We start from the raw sequence: 15,938 nt of genomic DNA on the forward strand, positions 1-15,938 counted from the left end.
CCCCAACCCTTTATTGCTGAGCTTTCAGTTGCTCTATTAGAGGTTTTGTGTTTCCATAGACCACACAAGCTCAGCACAGTTAGATCAGAAGTTCCCTCTGCCGCTATTTAAACTTTTACACCAGAAAGTTAAATTCAGACCAAGTCCAAAAAAAGGCTTCAGAAGGTTAAGATGGGCATGCTATTTTGAAAGCATGTAATTTGGGTTCCCTGGGGAAGCCGCTGTGAGGTTTTATATTCACATGACATCACTGTCATTAGACACAATGACATCATCACCGAGGACAGGTTTCTGAAGCTCTGAAACGCCTGACTGAGCACAATTTATGGTTTAGAGCAAAAGGATCTCTGGCAAAGTGATGACTGCTCACTTTCTGCTGCCATACTGTGGAATGAGGGCGTAAGACACACACATACTCAAACACACACACACACTCACCCACACCACAGTGACATAATGGTTCAGGTTTCCTGAAATTAAATATACAGCAGCGTGCCCCAATGGATCTAATGTAACTTATGTACCATCCAGACTGTATATCTGTCCTCATTCTCTGTAAAACTCTGACTGGAAAGTACAAACGTGACCCTCTTTCAGCCAGAGACTGAAGTCCAGCCAGCCATGACGACAAACATCTATAGTTTCAGTCGTCTGTTACACTTGCAATGCAAAAGATACAATCTTTAAAGAAAATGCATGTACTTACACTAAACAGATGGATTATATTTTTTCAGCTCCATATGAGGCATGGTTCCATGTTACTGTGTAAAACTCTTGGAAGTGAATTTGATGTGCAATTACAGTCAAACGCAAGGGGTTATGTTTTGTTCTTATTGATGCTTTCTAGGGTAAAAACAACTTTACTTAAACAAACGCCCCCACATTTTGGTAAATATGCTGGTACGATTACCTGCACACTTACCGCTAAATTTGAAACTAGCCTCATGCTAATGTAACAATCTGCTCTTATGTTGTCCTCCAGCCATGACCACTAGACTCCTGTGCAGGGCCCTGTGCCTGATGGCCCTGCTCTGCACCATCTCACACTTCAGCTTGGCCGACAACCACCCAGACCCCTCAGCCCCAGAGCAGGGAGTCACCTTCAGCAACGTCTATAAAATCGACATCCCAGGGAGCTCCAGTTGTAAACTAGAACGCCTGCCAACCCAGGACGAAGCAGGTCATTAGAATCAAAATAAAAATGAGGGGTAGACAGAGAGAATGCAGCTAAGAATATTTATAGACACAAGCGGGAACATGAGTATGTGTATGTGTTTTCTATGTATACAGGCAGGGAACTGTAGTGTATAGATATAGTATTTCATGTTGACGTCTCCACTCGAGATTAATGTTGTACTTAAATCTGTTACCATTACAGTATATTTGGCGAATGAAAAGTTGAATTTGGCCCTTTTCCACAGGTCTGCAGACAGAGACCACTACAAATGGAGAGAACGACATCATCTTCAGACACAACATCAGGCTGCAGACGCCCAAGTGCGACTGTGAGGTGTCTGAAAGTTTCAAGTCTTTGTTGTACAGAGTCAATGGGCTGGAAGAAGAAGTCAACTACTTAAAGACCCAGTGTACTCAGGGCTGTTGTGGAGGAGGTGGTGCTGCAGGTAAGCTCTGTTACAACCTAAATAGTTAGGTGGCTGACCTGAGATGTCAACTCTTGACCCAGAGAACATTAGCCAGTTATTTTACAGTAGTGTTCATATGTGGAGGAATCTAATCAATAAAGAGTAAGTGAAGAGGTTTGCAAGCAGTGCCCTTACAAACCACAAATCTGTCTTATACCTATAAATTATATATCAAGCATACAGTGTGACCTTTTTCACCCTTCTCTTGCTCAAGGTGTAGACACCAGCTGTAGTGGCCATGGTACCTACCAACACGACACCTGCAGCTGCCTCTGCAACCCAGGATGGGAAGGTCCAGATTGCTCAGTGTCCTCCTGCCCAGATGAGTGCAATGACAACGGCCGATGTGTGGATGGGAAGTGTGTGTGCCATCAGGGCTACACAGGAGATGACTGTAGCCAGCTGATGTGTCCAGACAATTGCAACGACAAGGGACACTGTGTGGATGGAAAATGTGTGTGTTTCCCACACTTCACCGGCGAGGACTGCAGCATCCAGAAGTGTCCTAATGACTGCATCGGTAACGGCCAGTGTGTTGACGGCCAGTGCATCTGTGATGAAGGTTTTTATGGGGAGGACTGTTCATTAGGTAAGTATTCAAATTCTGAACAATACAAATATAATGGAGTATTTTCATTTCATGCATAATAACTCAGTAATGAATGGCTATATCTCAGTTAGCTTAAAGTCCTGGTAACACCAGAAAATGGCACAGCATTTATACTTCCTCGTGATATAGATGGTACTAAAAGCTTGATGATTAGTGGTGTTACATTCACGAATTAACCGATTCCTCTCAATTCCTCTCAATCATACTTGAGAGCGGTTCTGTTTATCATTGTGCCCAAATTTTGCTGCCGGCACTAAATACACTCCCCAGAACATGAATAGTGAGAACCAGCCAGTCACAAGAGGTGGATGTGCTTGGGAAAAAAATTAGCCAAACTCCAAAGTGCAGGAGCATTTGGGTGCACTTCAGCAATAAAAGCAATGCTACAGCAAAATGCAATGTTTGCAAATCAAAAATATAATTGAGAGCAAGGTTAACAATCTTTGCTGCCACTTAAAAAAACAACAATGGTGTAATTACATCAGCCAGTCAGACAGTCAGTCAGGGACAGACATTTATAGGGTTGGTCTCGAGCCAAAATAGAGCCACAAGATCCAGCTCCCTTCAAAGAACTGTAATTCCCATCTCTATTTCTGATGTAGAGAGTACTTGCATGGTGAAGTACTGTAGCTGACGAGGTAATGGCTAATACACTAGCAAGAAGGGAAACACCACTCCATATTTACACATATTTAAACAGTGGGCTGACAGTTGTCACTCTGGCTTCGCTGGTACCCCATGGCAACAACTCAGCACCAGCTGAAATGAAAAGCTTGCTAGCGAAGTATCTTGTACCATTGCAAATCAAAAAGAGTGGGGCGAGATGAACGGTTCATTATGGGATATGGTTGCATTGTATCTTAGCAAGAATCTTAGAAGCCAACCTACTAACAACACTCTCAGTTGCAGCTTTCTTCACAACCCCAAACTCCTTTTTTATGTTTTGTGATTTTTGGTACTGTTGACTTTTCTAATATGTAATAATTTCAGTGACCAGCAACAGAGTCCTTATTGCTGCTTGAACTATAAAAGCTCCCTCAAAGAGAAGTCTTACCCACTAAATCTAACTATTTTCAACAAATGGTCAGTTCATTGACACAAGATGTCTCTGACTGAAACTTAAGTTATGGCAGTTTTCACCATGGCCATAGTGACCTACCTCTGTGGAATTCAAAGCATCTCTCCAACAGTTATTTCAGATATAGCAGCTGATGGGGCCCTTTCAGTGTGCTGACCCCATGACCACTGGCAGCTTTGGCCTCTGGACAACTTATGACATCAGGCCACATAATACCACGGGAATAAAAGAACAACCATCAGTCTTTCGGGGCTCCATCAAGTTTTGACCCCATAGAAGAATCGTCATCTTTCCTGCTAAATGCACTGCTTGCCAAGCCACTATTACTGTACTGCCTCAGGAGCCGAGTACAAAATTGCATTTTATGGCAATTTAAGGCCAGGCGAGCAGAAAGGTGAGCAGCAGCTGCCAGGCATGGACAGTTTAATTCACTGAGTTCACACTTTCAGACTGTGGCAGTTTCTAAAGAAATCCAGAATATTCAGCTGCAGGTGAATGTCAAAACTGCAGAAGTAGCTTTAAAATTTTCCCCTCCATATAACAACGTACATCTATTCTCATTGTTTCTATTCTCGTACTGTAAAGCAGAGGATTTTTAACATTGACTATGTGTGGATCCACGGCCAACTTCAGGTCCTGAACCAAAGTTTTAGAAACTCGAATAGAGCGTAAATGGTTTAGTCTTCACAGTAGCAGGTCAGCTATGTCAAACCCTTGATGGCGATTGAGTTTCTTCAAGCTGTGTTTTGCTCTGCAGAGGCAGAGAATAGTTGAGACAGATCTGCAGCTTCGTGTGTAGGTGCTGTTGAATGGAGTCCAACATCAACAGTGGCACCGTGTCAGAGGAAAAGTCAGGGAGGGAGGGAAAGTGGGAGGTAAGAAAAAAAAATACATATTGTGTTGATTTTAGGTGTTAGTAATAATAGTGGTAATAAGCAGCAGGAGAAGAGGAGCACAAGAGCAAAACAGTCGAGACGTTCTTTGTTTTTTGTGGCTACCTTCCATTTCAACACCTGGATGATGGATGTCAGTCTGCTCCCTGGGTGACGACGGCAACACGACTCTCAAAGTATTCCTTTAGAGAGACTGTACATCCAGCGTGGTGCGGTAGCATTCCAATGTGATATAGCTTCAATATTAGTTTCTTATCTCCACTGTCAAAGGCAGATGTAATGTGGTTTAGAGAATCAGGGGTGCCATATCAAAGAAAATATGTTCTTAGCTTAAATTCTTCTCAATCCTTTAGGCTGTAGGGAAAAAGAGGAACATTTAGCAACCACATCTAATGAGGTAATCTGGATATAATGAATACAGTAACTTCTTTGGAGCTAAATCAACACATTGCAGGTGCTTTTCTTTTGACGTCCTTATTGTACTCTCTTTGACTGTCTCAAAATTGTCTCCTTTCATTTATGGGAGCATATAAAGAGGTTGTGTTCAACATACCATGCCCTTTGGATTTTTCAACTCAAAACCATATTTGGCCATTTTTTTTGAGTACCATGTGAAAATAACCCATTGAAAATATTTATAAACGGGGAAAAAAAGGTAATAGGGTAACTTGATTGAATTCTCATTTCACTGGTCCAGAACAGCGTTAACACTGATACTTCCTTCGTGCTCATTCACTGCAGATTTACAATCTTTTTATGTTGTTTCAGTCATATTTTCCTTCTTCAAATGGCATTTCACTTATTTTCAAAGAAGACACAAATCACTTTTAGCCTGTACTTTTTCCAACCTTAATATGTTAATTTATTCGCCCTTAGCGCTTCTGAAATATATTCTGAGGGTAAAGATTGTTGATTGTCGTGCCTCAAGTAGCAACCAGGGGATATTCAGTGATGCTAGATGGAAAAGGACTTTTACATTTGAGGAAAAACATTAAACTTCCTGTCTTTGCCGTGTGGAACAGTGTCTTATCCTGATGTAAAATCCTTCCCTTACAAAGTTATGGCTGACTCCTCCACCAACTGTTTCACAGTTTTCCCCTGGAAATAGGCTTACATCTCAGGGTACCATGCTTTACTTCTCTTAATTCACCATCTACCATTTATTTCAGTCCTTCGCGCCCACAGAAAGTTCTTCTTGTTTGTGTAAAGCCTCACTCCCCAACACTGCTGACTTGCTGTCTTCTGTCTTTTGGCTGCCGTTTTTGTTATTGTACACCCCCATAGTAATATACCTTCTCACCCCCTTACCATATTTTTTCCATCATCTCCACTGTAGCACTTTGGCTTTGGGTAACCACTGAAAAGCAATATTTTTTTCCCAATTATTTCCAGCTCAGTTTTGTGAAGAAATCTCAATCCTCAGAATGTGCATTGTGTTTGCCTGTTTCATGACCTGTCTCCAATGGTATAAGAGGGACAGGCAGGTGAAAAAGAAGAAAGGCTTAAGCTTCCAAGCAGCCATTGGTTTCAGTCATTTTAGTTCACTTTAAACTTGAAACCTGCTAGAGTTATGCAATCCATCACAATACAATAAACACCAAGTCTCTTTTCATTGTTGGAGTTTAAATAATTTAGAAACAGAGAGTTCTGAGCTCCTGTGCAGTGGAAATGTAGCCAGAAGTGTTTGAGCAATAAACACAACAAATAGGACCAGACTTGTGCAACCTGCTTTTGATTTATTCAAGTTATGTAAATAGATAATAATAACTTTAAACAATTTTAACTTTTTAACAACTAAAACATTGTTCATTGAGATGTATTACGTGCTGTATCATAAGCAAGTTTCAACTCAGTACAAGCTGATCTCCATGTTATACTGATCTGAGTAACTGCTGATAACTTCTGAAATCTATCTAAAACTGTATGGTATGCTTTCATTGATGGATGTGGTCACTGATGGGTGTGGTCAGTGACCTGTGCCCAATCACGTTTTTTTTTAACAATTTACCACCACCCATTTCCAAAAATGAGAAGAATTAAGCCAAAAAAAAAAATCTCTAATGTGCAATAACCAAAACTAATATATCTTTGGCAAAAATGTATGTGATCATGTACGATTACATAACTTCATAAGCCTGAGAGAAGGAAACGGTCAAGGATGCAATTTAAGTAATAAAACATTATATTTAAATGTTCTGCAACCCTGACTGAAAATTCATTCTGTGTCTCTCTCTCTGCATCTACCTTTCTCTCTCTCTCTCTCTCTCTCTCTCTCTCTCAGTCTTCGGCCCTCAGGGTCTGCGGTTGGTCCAGGTGACTGATGTGTCTCTACTGGTTGAGTGGGAGTCTGTTCGTGGGGCAGAGCATTACATTCTGACATATCATCCAAAATATGATGAGAGTTCCTTGGAGCAGGTAGTTTTTTTTGTGTTTTTTTTTTTGGTCATATTTTGGTCATATGTCAAATAAAGGATATAGCCTAGACCCACATTTTTTAAACATCTTCATTACGACTTGTTGTGTCCTAGGTTCGCATTCCCAATACAGAGAACTCCTACCTCATCACAGGACTGATTCCTGGGGTCACCTACATTGTCAAGGTGTATGCAGTCATCAAAGAAATCCAAAGTGAAGCAGACAAGATTGAGGCTACCACAGGTGAGCACCAGTAGCTGTGATCAGACCTGAAAAACATCATTAACTAGTTAAACATTTGACTAAATGAGCATTGTGTGGAATAGGAGAATAAGGCTGGGTGCAGCACGTCGCCTTTAAATGTGTCAGTGTTTTTTAGAGCAAGGACAGGTGTGACCTATTAAAGACTTGTGGAAGCCAGGTATAGCCTGCAGGTCTGGGGGATTTAGTTAGACTTTCTGTGGATTAAATGGTCACATTTGAGGTCAAATGTAAGTACACGCGTGATGAGGCATGAAAACGCTGAAATGTTAAGCTCCTAAATGTTTAGCAGAAGGAGGTAGAGGAAGAGGTTAGTCTGAGGCAAGTGGATGGACAAGTGTGAGGTGACAAATTGCCACAAAATTCCAACACTGACTTTGCATATTTGGACAGTTACATTCATTGATTTACTTTGCCACTCACATGTCCACATGGATGAACAGTCTATTCCACTTTGCAGTAATTTGTGTATGAGGAGAGTTTTTTTTCCAGTACCTATTTAAAGACATACATCTTTTACGCAAATGTGATGCTAAAAAGCAATGAGCAGGCTGAATGATGTCATTACTAAGTGTTTCATTAAGCACTGGTTTTGTTCACCATTACATTTTAAGGTAATTACAAGGAAATGAGTCCACGGATGTGTTTAATGGAAATCCAACTTGCTCACAGATGTGGCAGGGTACAGATGTGAAGAGAAAGAGATTACTTGACAGAATTGGTGGGCGTGAGAGAGACAGACAGACAGACAGAGGGGGAGTTTGACTCTAATGTATGGTTAGCCTGGTTAGCCATGGAAAATCTCACACAGCATGGTATTCTCGCACAGGCAAGAGAAAACACACCATCATCTGGCTTATGGTTGTGTGAGGAGTGCACAGCATGAGGCAGTTGTTTCACTGGTATTTTTCAACTTCAAATGATGATTCACTTTAAATAAGGATTTAATTGAATGTTTTTCTTTTTCCAGTAGGAAACACAACAGCTGACATGATCAGACTGAGAGTCATTCTCTGCTGGTGTTCACGTTTACAATTAAAGTCTGTAAACTTTAATGTGCACTTTCCCTAACATTTTAGTGAAAGTGTTATCCATGTGGTAGTATAAAGAAAAAAAATTGTTCAGGAGGTGACTATAATTTTAAAATAGGACAAAATACAAACATCCAGTTTGGTTATGATATTTTCTAAATGGCCAAAAGGGAAATTCCTCCTTGGCCCCCGCCCCAGAGAGGTCAGATTTCTGGGTGGAAGTGATCCATGGCCTTGTGGGAGGACATGTGGGTGATCAAGGACATGTGGGAGCAGAACAGGGCAGATGCTCGTGATTACTGGGGCTGTAATGCAGGCTTTCACAGTTTAATGCTCCTTGTTGTCCAACACTTGTATCCTTCCCAGATGTCTCAGCTATTGATGATATCCGAGTTCTTGGCCAGACAGAAGTCTCTATCCAGGTGGACTGGAAGAACCCACCAGCTGAAGTGGATCACTTCAGGCTCACACACACTGACCCAGAAGGACAGGAAAAGGAGCTGAGCATACTGAGGAGCCAGGAGGCACGCACCAAACACACTATTGTGGGTAGGTCTTGTAACAGAGTGAACACAATTTGCACATAAGACATAAATATCCTTAAAATTCCCCGAAGCCCATATTTTGTTATTCTACTGTTTGTTACCATCCTGTTTGATACTTCATGGTAAATATTTTATTGTGAAGCACTAACTTTTGATGTCATTACTTGCCCACATTCAGTAAATATACACAGGCATAAATATGCAATATGTATTTGTAAATCCACCTAGATTATGTCAAATTATCCATATATTTAAGTACGAAATAAAATCATATAATGCAAATCCATTAAAAAACAGAATATTGCATCATATATTTGTCACATTAAATTAGATCACACATGCGCTTGTAAATCAGAGAGCAGTTGTTCTCAACCATTTTGGCTTCTTAAAATATTACCCTTCAGATTCACCTAAAGTTTGGGTACCACTTGTGCAGAGCACTATAATAGTACGGAGAGCACTTTGTAACATTTTTAGAGTTTAATGAACGTGTCTTTGTGCAGGTCTGTATCCAGGAACAGAGTATATGATCTCAGTGCAGGCCATCAAAGGAACAACTGAGGGGAAGCAGTCCTCTGTCACTGGTGTCACAGGTCAGTGTCAGCACATCAGCATTCATGAGTTGCTTAACTGAATATGATGAAGTTATTAAACCATGAGCACAAAATGGGCCCAGTTTTCCTTAAATGGAATACTGCCATGCCAAAATTGCATTGAGACTGCATTTGTGCTACAGCTAGCTGTGTCTCGATGTGGCTGACACTTAAAATGAACACTTAGGATGATAGATCAGCCACTTGTGGAAGTGAAAGACATTACAGAAACAAAGGTACCCATATTCCACTTAGTTTTGAATTGGGTGCAGCATCAGAGGCAGCTCTTCGCTCTTGTCAAGCCATCTATAATTCACCAGTGGTTGGATGCTAATAGGAAAAACACATAATCTGTCACACGCAATACTGACTTCCCGTATGATACTGGTATTACATTCCACACACAGCCAATGATAATAGCATGATGAACACAGCCAGCAAGACGCACAATTACAGGTTTAAAGGGCTGGAATTTACAGCCTAATAATCTGGACAGTTTCTAACGGCTGTGGTGAGCATGGTCACCGAGGGGAAACATGATATGGACGGTGTGACGATTACAAGATGCTCCCTGATGGTTGGGGTGAGTGGGTCCGAGATTTACAGAGGCCATCTGGTAATGTTAGATTTTCACCCCTGTGGCATCCAGTTCTACGTATCTGGTCTAACTGTGGACTATCTGGTTTTAAAACGTGAGGAGGAATTCATTATACAGTTTCCCTAGTCTTCACTACAGCTGGTGTTCACTTTAAAGTTATTATTTGAGTGATTGACAAATGGTCCACGATGGCACACAGGACCTTCAGTTACTCCCATTATTCTGCTCATTTGTGCTTTGTTATTTTCTACTTTTCTCTCTCTTGTGCCCTTCCTTTCTTTCCTGCTTCACCTTCACTCTCAGCTCACTCAGTTCAAAAGCAGTCTCCAGGTTGATGGCTCTTCATTTTTAGACCCCGAGGCAGCCAATTTAATGGCTTTTAGTCATCAGTGTTAGCGAGGTATTTTCAAGACTCACCTCTCTTCTTTTGAAGCCGGTAAGGTACTCAAGGGCCCCTGTCATTGCTAATCTTTTTTCCTTTGTGAGTGTGCCACCTAATTGCAAGTGTGTGTGTGTGTGCGTCTGTGTGAGTGTGTGTGTGTGTGTGTGTGAAAGTGCTAATCTACACCAGCCAGACAGTGGTTTGTCTCCACTCCAGTAGCTACAATCCTTCATTTTAGGTGTAGCATGAAAAGGCTTAGAGGAGAATAGTCCTCCGCTCTACTTGCTGGCAAGGATGTGTTGGTGTCATGATGACTGACGTGATGCAACAGAGAGCGGGGTCCCCTACTATCTCACCCAACATGCTGGTTGCCCTAGGCCGGCGTGGTTTATACGTGTTGAAAGATAAAAAGGAACAGAAGGGGAAAATATGGAAAACACACAGAAAACAGAGCAACAGCAATAAAGAAAAAAGAGGGCAGTAGGTGCTGTGGTTACAGCAAAAATGAGCAGGAATAATGGCACAACACAGGGACAATAAGGATATAATAGGAATTCAAGATATTTATATGGTAATCAAGAGCAAGAATAAGGCAGGATGTTAAAATAATGGGTCACAAAGAGGCAATATCAGTGACATTATGTAGCAGCACATAATGCATTGCTGTTGAGCTACTGTTATATGAAACTGATCTTTGTCCTCAGGGGCAATAACTGACTTCTTCCATTATAGATACTCCATTTTAGGAAGATTTCCCTGCATTTCCTCTTCACTTTTACCATCTGTCTTCAATTAATTTTTTTTTTCTGCATCTGAATTTCTTTCACAGTTCACAGTTGGCATATTCTTAATTATACTGTGGTTCCATACCCTTACCCTCCTCTGATTTATGAAAGGGAAAATATTTCTCCAAATCCCACTAATTTGTGAATTAAACTCCTTTCCTTTCTTATCAGCCGGATAACACAACATTCAGGAAATCGCTTTTTAACAAAAACAAAAAAACAAAAACAAACAAAAAAAAAGAATTTATTACTTGTTAACCACCCACTGAAAAATGACAAATAAACACAAAAATAGATTCATGGAAATGTATTTATCTTGTCTGTGCAAGATGACTCCAAGGCTGAAAACAAACTTTTGAAAATGCCTTGAATGGTGCTGGATATGAATATATGATTTATGTAGTTATTGATCTTTATATTTGATATTTATGGCTGGTTTTCATGTGTGCATCCAGTGTGGCCTCATGAATCATCTTCCTGTAGCCTGTGGTATGTCATGCTGGACTTGAAGCATATATGGGCAAAATATATTTGTAAATCTAATTTATTAAATCACAGCTAACATTTATGAAAAATGCCGGAATCAAAGCAATCTCTATGGAGCAGATGTTTCATACTCACAATCCTGCTGAAAGATTATAAGGCGTATTAACACAACCTACCACGGCTGCTTCTGCTGGTTTAGATTCAAAGTCACCACCAAGGCCAATATAACCAAAAGCAGATGGGCTTGACTTAGGCAGAGAGAATGAATGTTGGGACTTTATATTATCTAGACAGACTATAGCACCTGATGTGGTCCAGTGGGAGTACCCTGTCTGCTTGGGCTTGTATATCAGAAGTTTTTGAGCCAGCTCTGTACAGAAGATGCCAGAAGTTTAAAAGTGAAAATGTGAAAAGAGAAGGTTTAAACAATGATCAAACTCAAACCCACATTGTATCTGTAACTGCACTTTATCTGTTCATTACAGCAGTCTAGTGAGAAAGAGCTCTATTGGCTCTATTATCAAGTGTGTGTGTGAACAATGGGTGATTAATGACAGGATGGTTTATAATGGCTAAAAGGAGGTTTTACATCATCTATATCATGTGCTGCTGTACCTCTAGATGTGGACAAATAAACAAATCATTTGTGTCATAAAGAATTATGAGCTGTTTACAGTATGTATAGACTGTAGGGGAAACATAAAAAGTCTGTAGTAGCCAGGAGACTCCACCTCATAATATACACATGACACACTGTAGTTTCTAAAAGAATGGTACCCTATTGACACATACTTTCCCTCGGCTCCATCCACACACATACATGGATGTATGGCTTCCAACATACACTGATTTTGAGAAGCTGTGAGGCTGTTAATGATGAAAGACGGCCTCTTACTATGCGGCTTGTGGTCGCTGCCTTTGCTGACACATGCCACACATAATGGATAAGCTTTTTCCAAATGGACAAAGCCACAGCTCGTGTTGTATAGCCCGGTAACCACTGTCGCTAAGTAGCTAGTGGGGTAGAGCATCCGGAGTAACTCAATCTATCACGGGCTGTAACTTCAGAGCAGATGCAGGCTCCCTCAGAAAGTAGCAGTGCTTGGAAAAATAGTTCTGATAATATATAGAAATTGTCAGCCAGCAAATCTATATAGCTTGTGAGAACAAAGAGAACAGCACTTCTTTGTTCAGCAGGATAACAACATAACTCCAGAGAGGGAGAAGGAAACCTGTGCTCTAAAGGAGAACAAAGCATAGTTGAATATAAGCTTTAGTCAGATGGTTCTAACAACAATTCAAGACAATTTGTAGACTCTTCTTCAAACTGTCAAATGCTTTCAACTTTCAGGGTTCTTTCGGGCTTTCAGGTCAAAACTCACTTGCTTGAGTCATCATTTTGGGCTATATATCACAAACAAAAACTATACAATAAAAGTTGAAAATTTACAGCGTTACTCTTCTTTAAACTCTGTAGCAAAGGATAAAAAAAACAATGTTTATAGTAAAATGTATCAAGGGTTGTTCTCCAGAGGACTGAAAGGTCTGCTGCTGTTTTTCATCCTCTCTCAGTGCAGTGCTGTCTTCAGTCTCTCGTGTGCAGGCTATTTCTAGGAACTTTATAGACATAACGGCCCTGCAGATGTTTTAGGGTATATGATGATTAGAAATACAGTCTAAAAGCCACTGCTAGTGTCACTGAAAGAAGATTACTACTAGAGTGTGTGAGAGCTCCTGCCCAGTTGCTGCCAAATGACAAAATGCAAAAACAATCTATCTGATAGCCGCATGCTGCCCATTGGTCTGTTAAGTCATTATCACACAGTTCAATGGATGGATTACTGAGCAGGCCTGCTGGGCACTCACTGGGCCCCCTGACCCCGCAGGCCCCTGGGCTTCTCCTGAAAAATGTCGCCAAATGAATCACAAAACAACCACAAAGAGAACCATAATGACCACAAACAATATCTCTTTCAATCTGGGGGTCGTGCTTCTATGCAGGAGGGGGGACCTTTCTTTGTGTCTGGGGTCTCGTTAGTTTATAATCCATCAATTCACAGTTCTAGTGTGAAACTTTGTGATTATTAGTCGTAAAAGCTCGCACAGTCTGTGTGAACATTCAGTGAGATAAAGAAACTGAAAGTAATTCCCATTGATTTTTGTTTTTCTTATCGAGAGACAGAGCAATTTTGATAGTTACCCGTGTAGTTTTCAAAGAAACTGGACCAAACATTAAGATGCATGCCTACATCCTCCGCTGTGGTGGACATGTACATTCTTGTAAATGCGTGCGTTTATATAAATGTGTGCTTCTACATGAATGAGCTACTAAGTGAGCATTTTGAGCCTACTTGGCATTGCTCATGGTACTTCGACTACTGAATGACCTCTCATCCTTAGGCCTTGGAGAAAACACTCAATCCTAATAAAATGGAGCTATTATAAATTTTTTCAGTGCTTAAGCTCATGACAGACTGTCGAGCAGAGCAGCCACAAGGACAGAGGATTGACAGCGGGTGAAGCGAGGAGAGACAAAGAGGGGATTATGGAGTAATACAGTTGCATAGTTCTTTTCTTCTCCTGGATGCATCATCAATCAGTTTTCATGATGCAGACTGCGCACTGACACAAGGCTGACCTCGGCGGCCACAGAGGAATAATCCTAAATGATGATTGCTTTTACATTTCCCCTCACTTCCTCTGTGTCTGTCTTACTGTGTCTCTGTGACTCCGTCTCTTATTTTCCGTCTCCGTCCCTCTCTTTGTTGCGCTCTCTCTTCACTTTCATTGAGATTGCCTCCACAGAGACTAACACCCATTCACACACATGCGCCACCAACTGCTCCACCTGCGTCCACCAGACGTCTCCTGTGATTTCTCAGACCCGCTGACTTTGCGAACAGACGGTCTGTGTTCTGCTCTGCTCCTGTGTCTTCTTCTCTTTGTGGCTCCTCCTGTGGAGTTCAGTGGACAGGATTCCTGAGTTGCTTGTGATGTTCTTTTGAAGAGCGTTGCAGAGCTCCTTCTCTGAGCCAGAGCACAAGTCCTTCTTTGATTCGTTTGTCATCTTTTATGTGTGTACAAAAGAAAACAAAACTCTGGATAACAAGCTTGTGTAAATTTAGAATTAGAAAAGTTTTGCGTGTCACATACCCTCTCTGTCAGCTGATAGAAAGAGGAAAAAAAACAGTAACATTTCTTCAAAGAGTTCCGTGATTCCTTCCTGCCAAACGCTTCTGCAGACTACTGCTTACTCTCCCCGACCACATGCTGCTGTCACTGGTTCTGCTCTTTACTCATCTGCTTTTTCCACTCCCATCACTTCAATGCAGTTGTGGCTGTTGACAGCAAGAGTCCAAACTAAAACCCCTCTCATACTATAAAGCCCATACTATTGTCATACTATGCCACCACTGCCTGATACAGTTTAAGCAAAAAAGTATTAGTGTTTTGTTGAGACTGTCATCCCCAGAAAAGCAATGGGATCAGTCCTTTCAGTAAGTACAGCATTAGTCATTTGGTCAAATATCTACAATGACCTGTGGTTTCAATTGTCCAAAATTCTTGTGGTCATGAAGATTATTACTCTCTATAAGTTCTAATACTAGTAGTGTGGAAGTAGTTTTTCTGGTTGTTGCTTGTTCTTTCTTATCTCTTCTTTCGTCTCCTCTTCAGACATTGATGCTCCAACAAACCTTGTCACCACCGAGGTAACGGAGGACACTGCAACGGTGTCATGGGATCGAGCCCAGGCAGAAATAGAGGGCTACATGCTGAGCTACACCTCTGCTGGGGGCTCTAGTTCAGAGATCCCTGTGGGCCGTGATAGCACCTCATATAGGCTGGTTGGCTTGAGGCCTGGAGTTCTCCACACAGTCTACATCTGGGCCTTTAAGGGAGACAAAGTCAGCAGGAAGAGTTCAACGGAAGCTGAAACAGGTAAACTTTGAACTGGACTGATAGATTTGAGCTTTAGTGTGTCTCCAGATCCTTGCATGCAGGTAAGTGGTGGAGAGTAAGATTAAAAGGTTGTGATGACGTTGCAAAGGTAAGACAGAAAAGATAAAGTACTAGCCCATCTTTTTGAACATGCTGGTGAACCTGAAACGTAAAAACAAACATTTTTATCCACTGTTTGTCTCCACAATGACCCAGATGCTCTGACATCTCAAGTGTTCCCAGACACGTTCTTTTCTTTCATCTTTATGATCAGTGAACAGAGGGATTTTTAGCTAGTGTTTGTTTTTTAAGCTCCTTTGTGCAAGATACTCTTACCTCAAATATTCTCTTTGTACAATGTACCAATCATTTCCATCTGGTCTTTCGTGTGTTTGCTTTCTGCACAATTTTCTTGTCTTTTTTGTGGTGGCAAGAAGTAAAAAATCATCAATGTTGACATTTCACACTTAGCACACTAACCCCCTCTTTACCTAACTGCCAAGAGGGAAACTTGAACTCCCATTGAAAAAAGGCTATTTGACATAATTAGGCTGGACACCTCATTGAAAGGCAGTTTAGTTTAGCTTGAGGCTGAATGTCTGTAAGAAGTCTGACAAGAGCCAATCTTGCTTGGTCAACAAAGTCAGCTATGTTGTTTCTCCTGTGCTCTGCTATCTCT

At 41.1% G+C, this 15,938-nt stretch overlaps 1 protein-coding gene across 2 annotated transcripts in view; it reads left to right on the forward strand.

Annotated features, from left to right (window-relative positions):
• The window catches only part of tnn (tenascin N), a 33,942-nt gene that overhangs the window by 4,878 nt on the left and 13,126 nt on the right, over window positions 1-15,938 (forward strand). For both annotated transcript variants that reach the window (XM_071492127.1, XM_071492128.1), the window contains exons 2-9: window positions 983-1,180; window positions 1,422-1,622; window positions 1,858-2,232; window positions 6,506-6,639; window positions 6,753-6,882; window positions 8,298-8,480; window positions 8,980-9,069; window positions 14,996-15,259. In XM_071492127.1, coding sequence (XP_071348228.1) covers window positions 985-1,180; window positions 1,422-1,622; window positions 1,858-2,232; window positions 6,506-6,639; window positions 6,753-6,882; window positions 8,298-8,480; window positions 8,980-9,069; window positions 14,996-15,259 — 1,573 coding nt within the window. In that variant the 5' untranslated portion in view covers window positions 983-984. The remainder of the gene's footprint in view (window positions 1-982; window positions 1,181-1,421; window positions 1,623-1,857; window positions 2,233-6,505; window positions 6,640-6,752; window positions 6,883-8,297; window positions 8,481-8,979; window positions 9,070-14,995; window positions 15,260-15,938) is intronic.

Source organism: Trachinotus anak, unplaced genomic scaffold (genome assembly GCF_046630095.1).
Source record: "Trachinotus anak isolate AG129_WGS33_773 ecotype Australia unplaced genomic scaffold, CSIRO_AGI_Tana_v1 ptg000012l, whole genome shotgun sequence".
NCBI classification, from domain to species: Eukaryota; Metazoa; Chordata; class Actinopteri; order Carangiformes; family Carangidae; genus Trachinotus; species Trachinotus anak.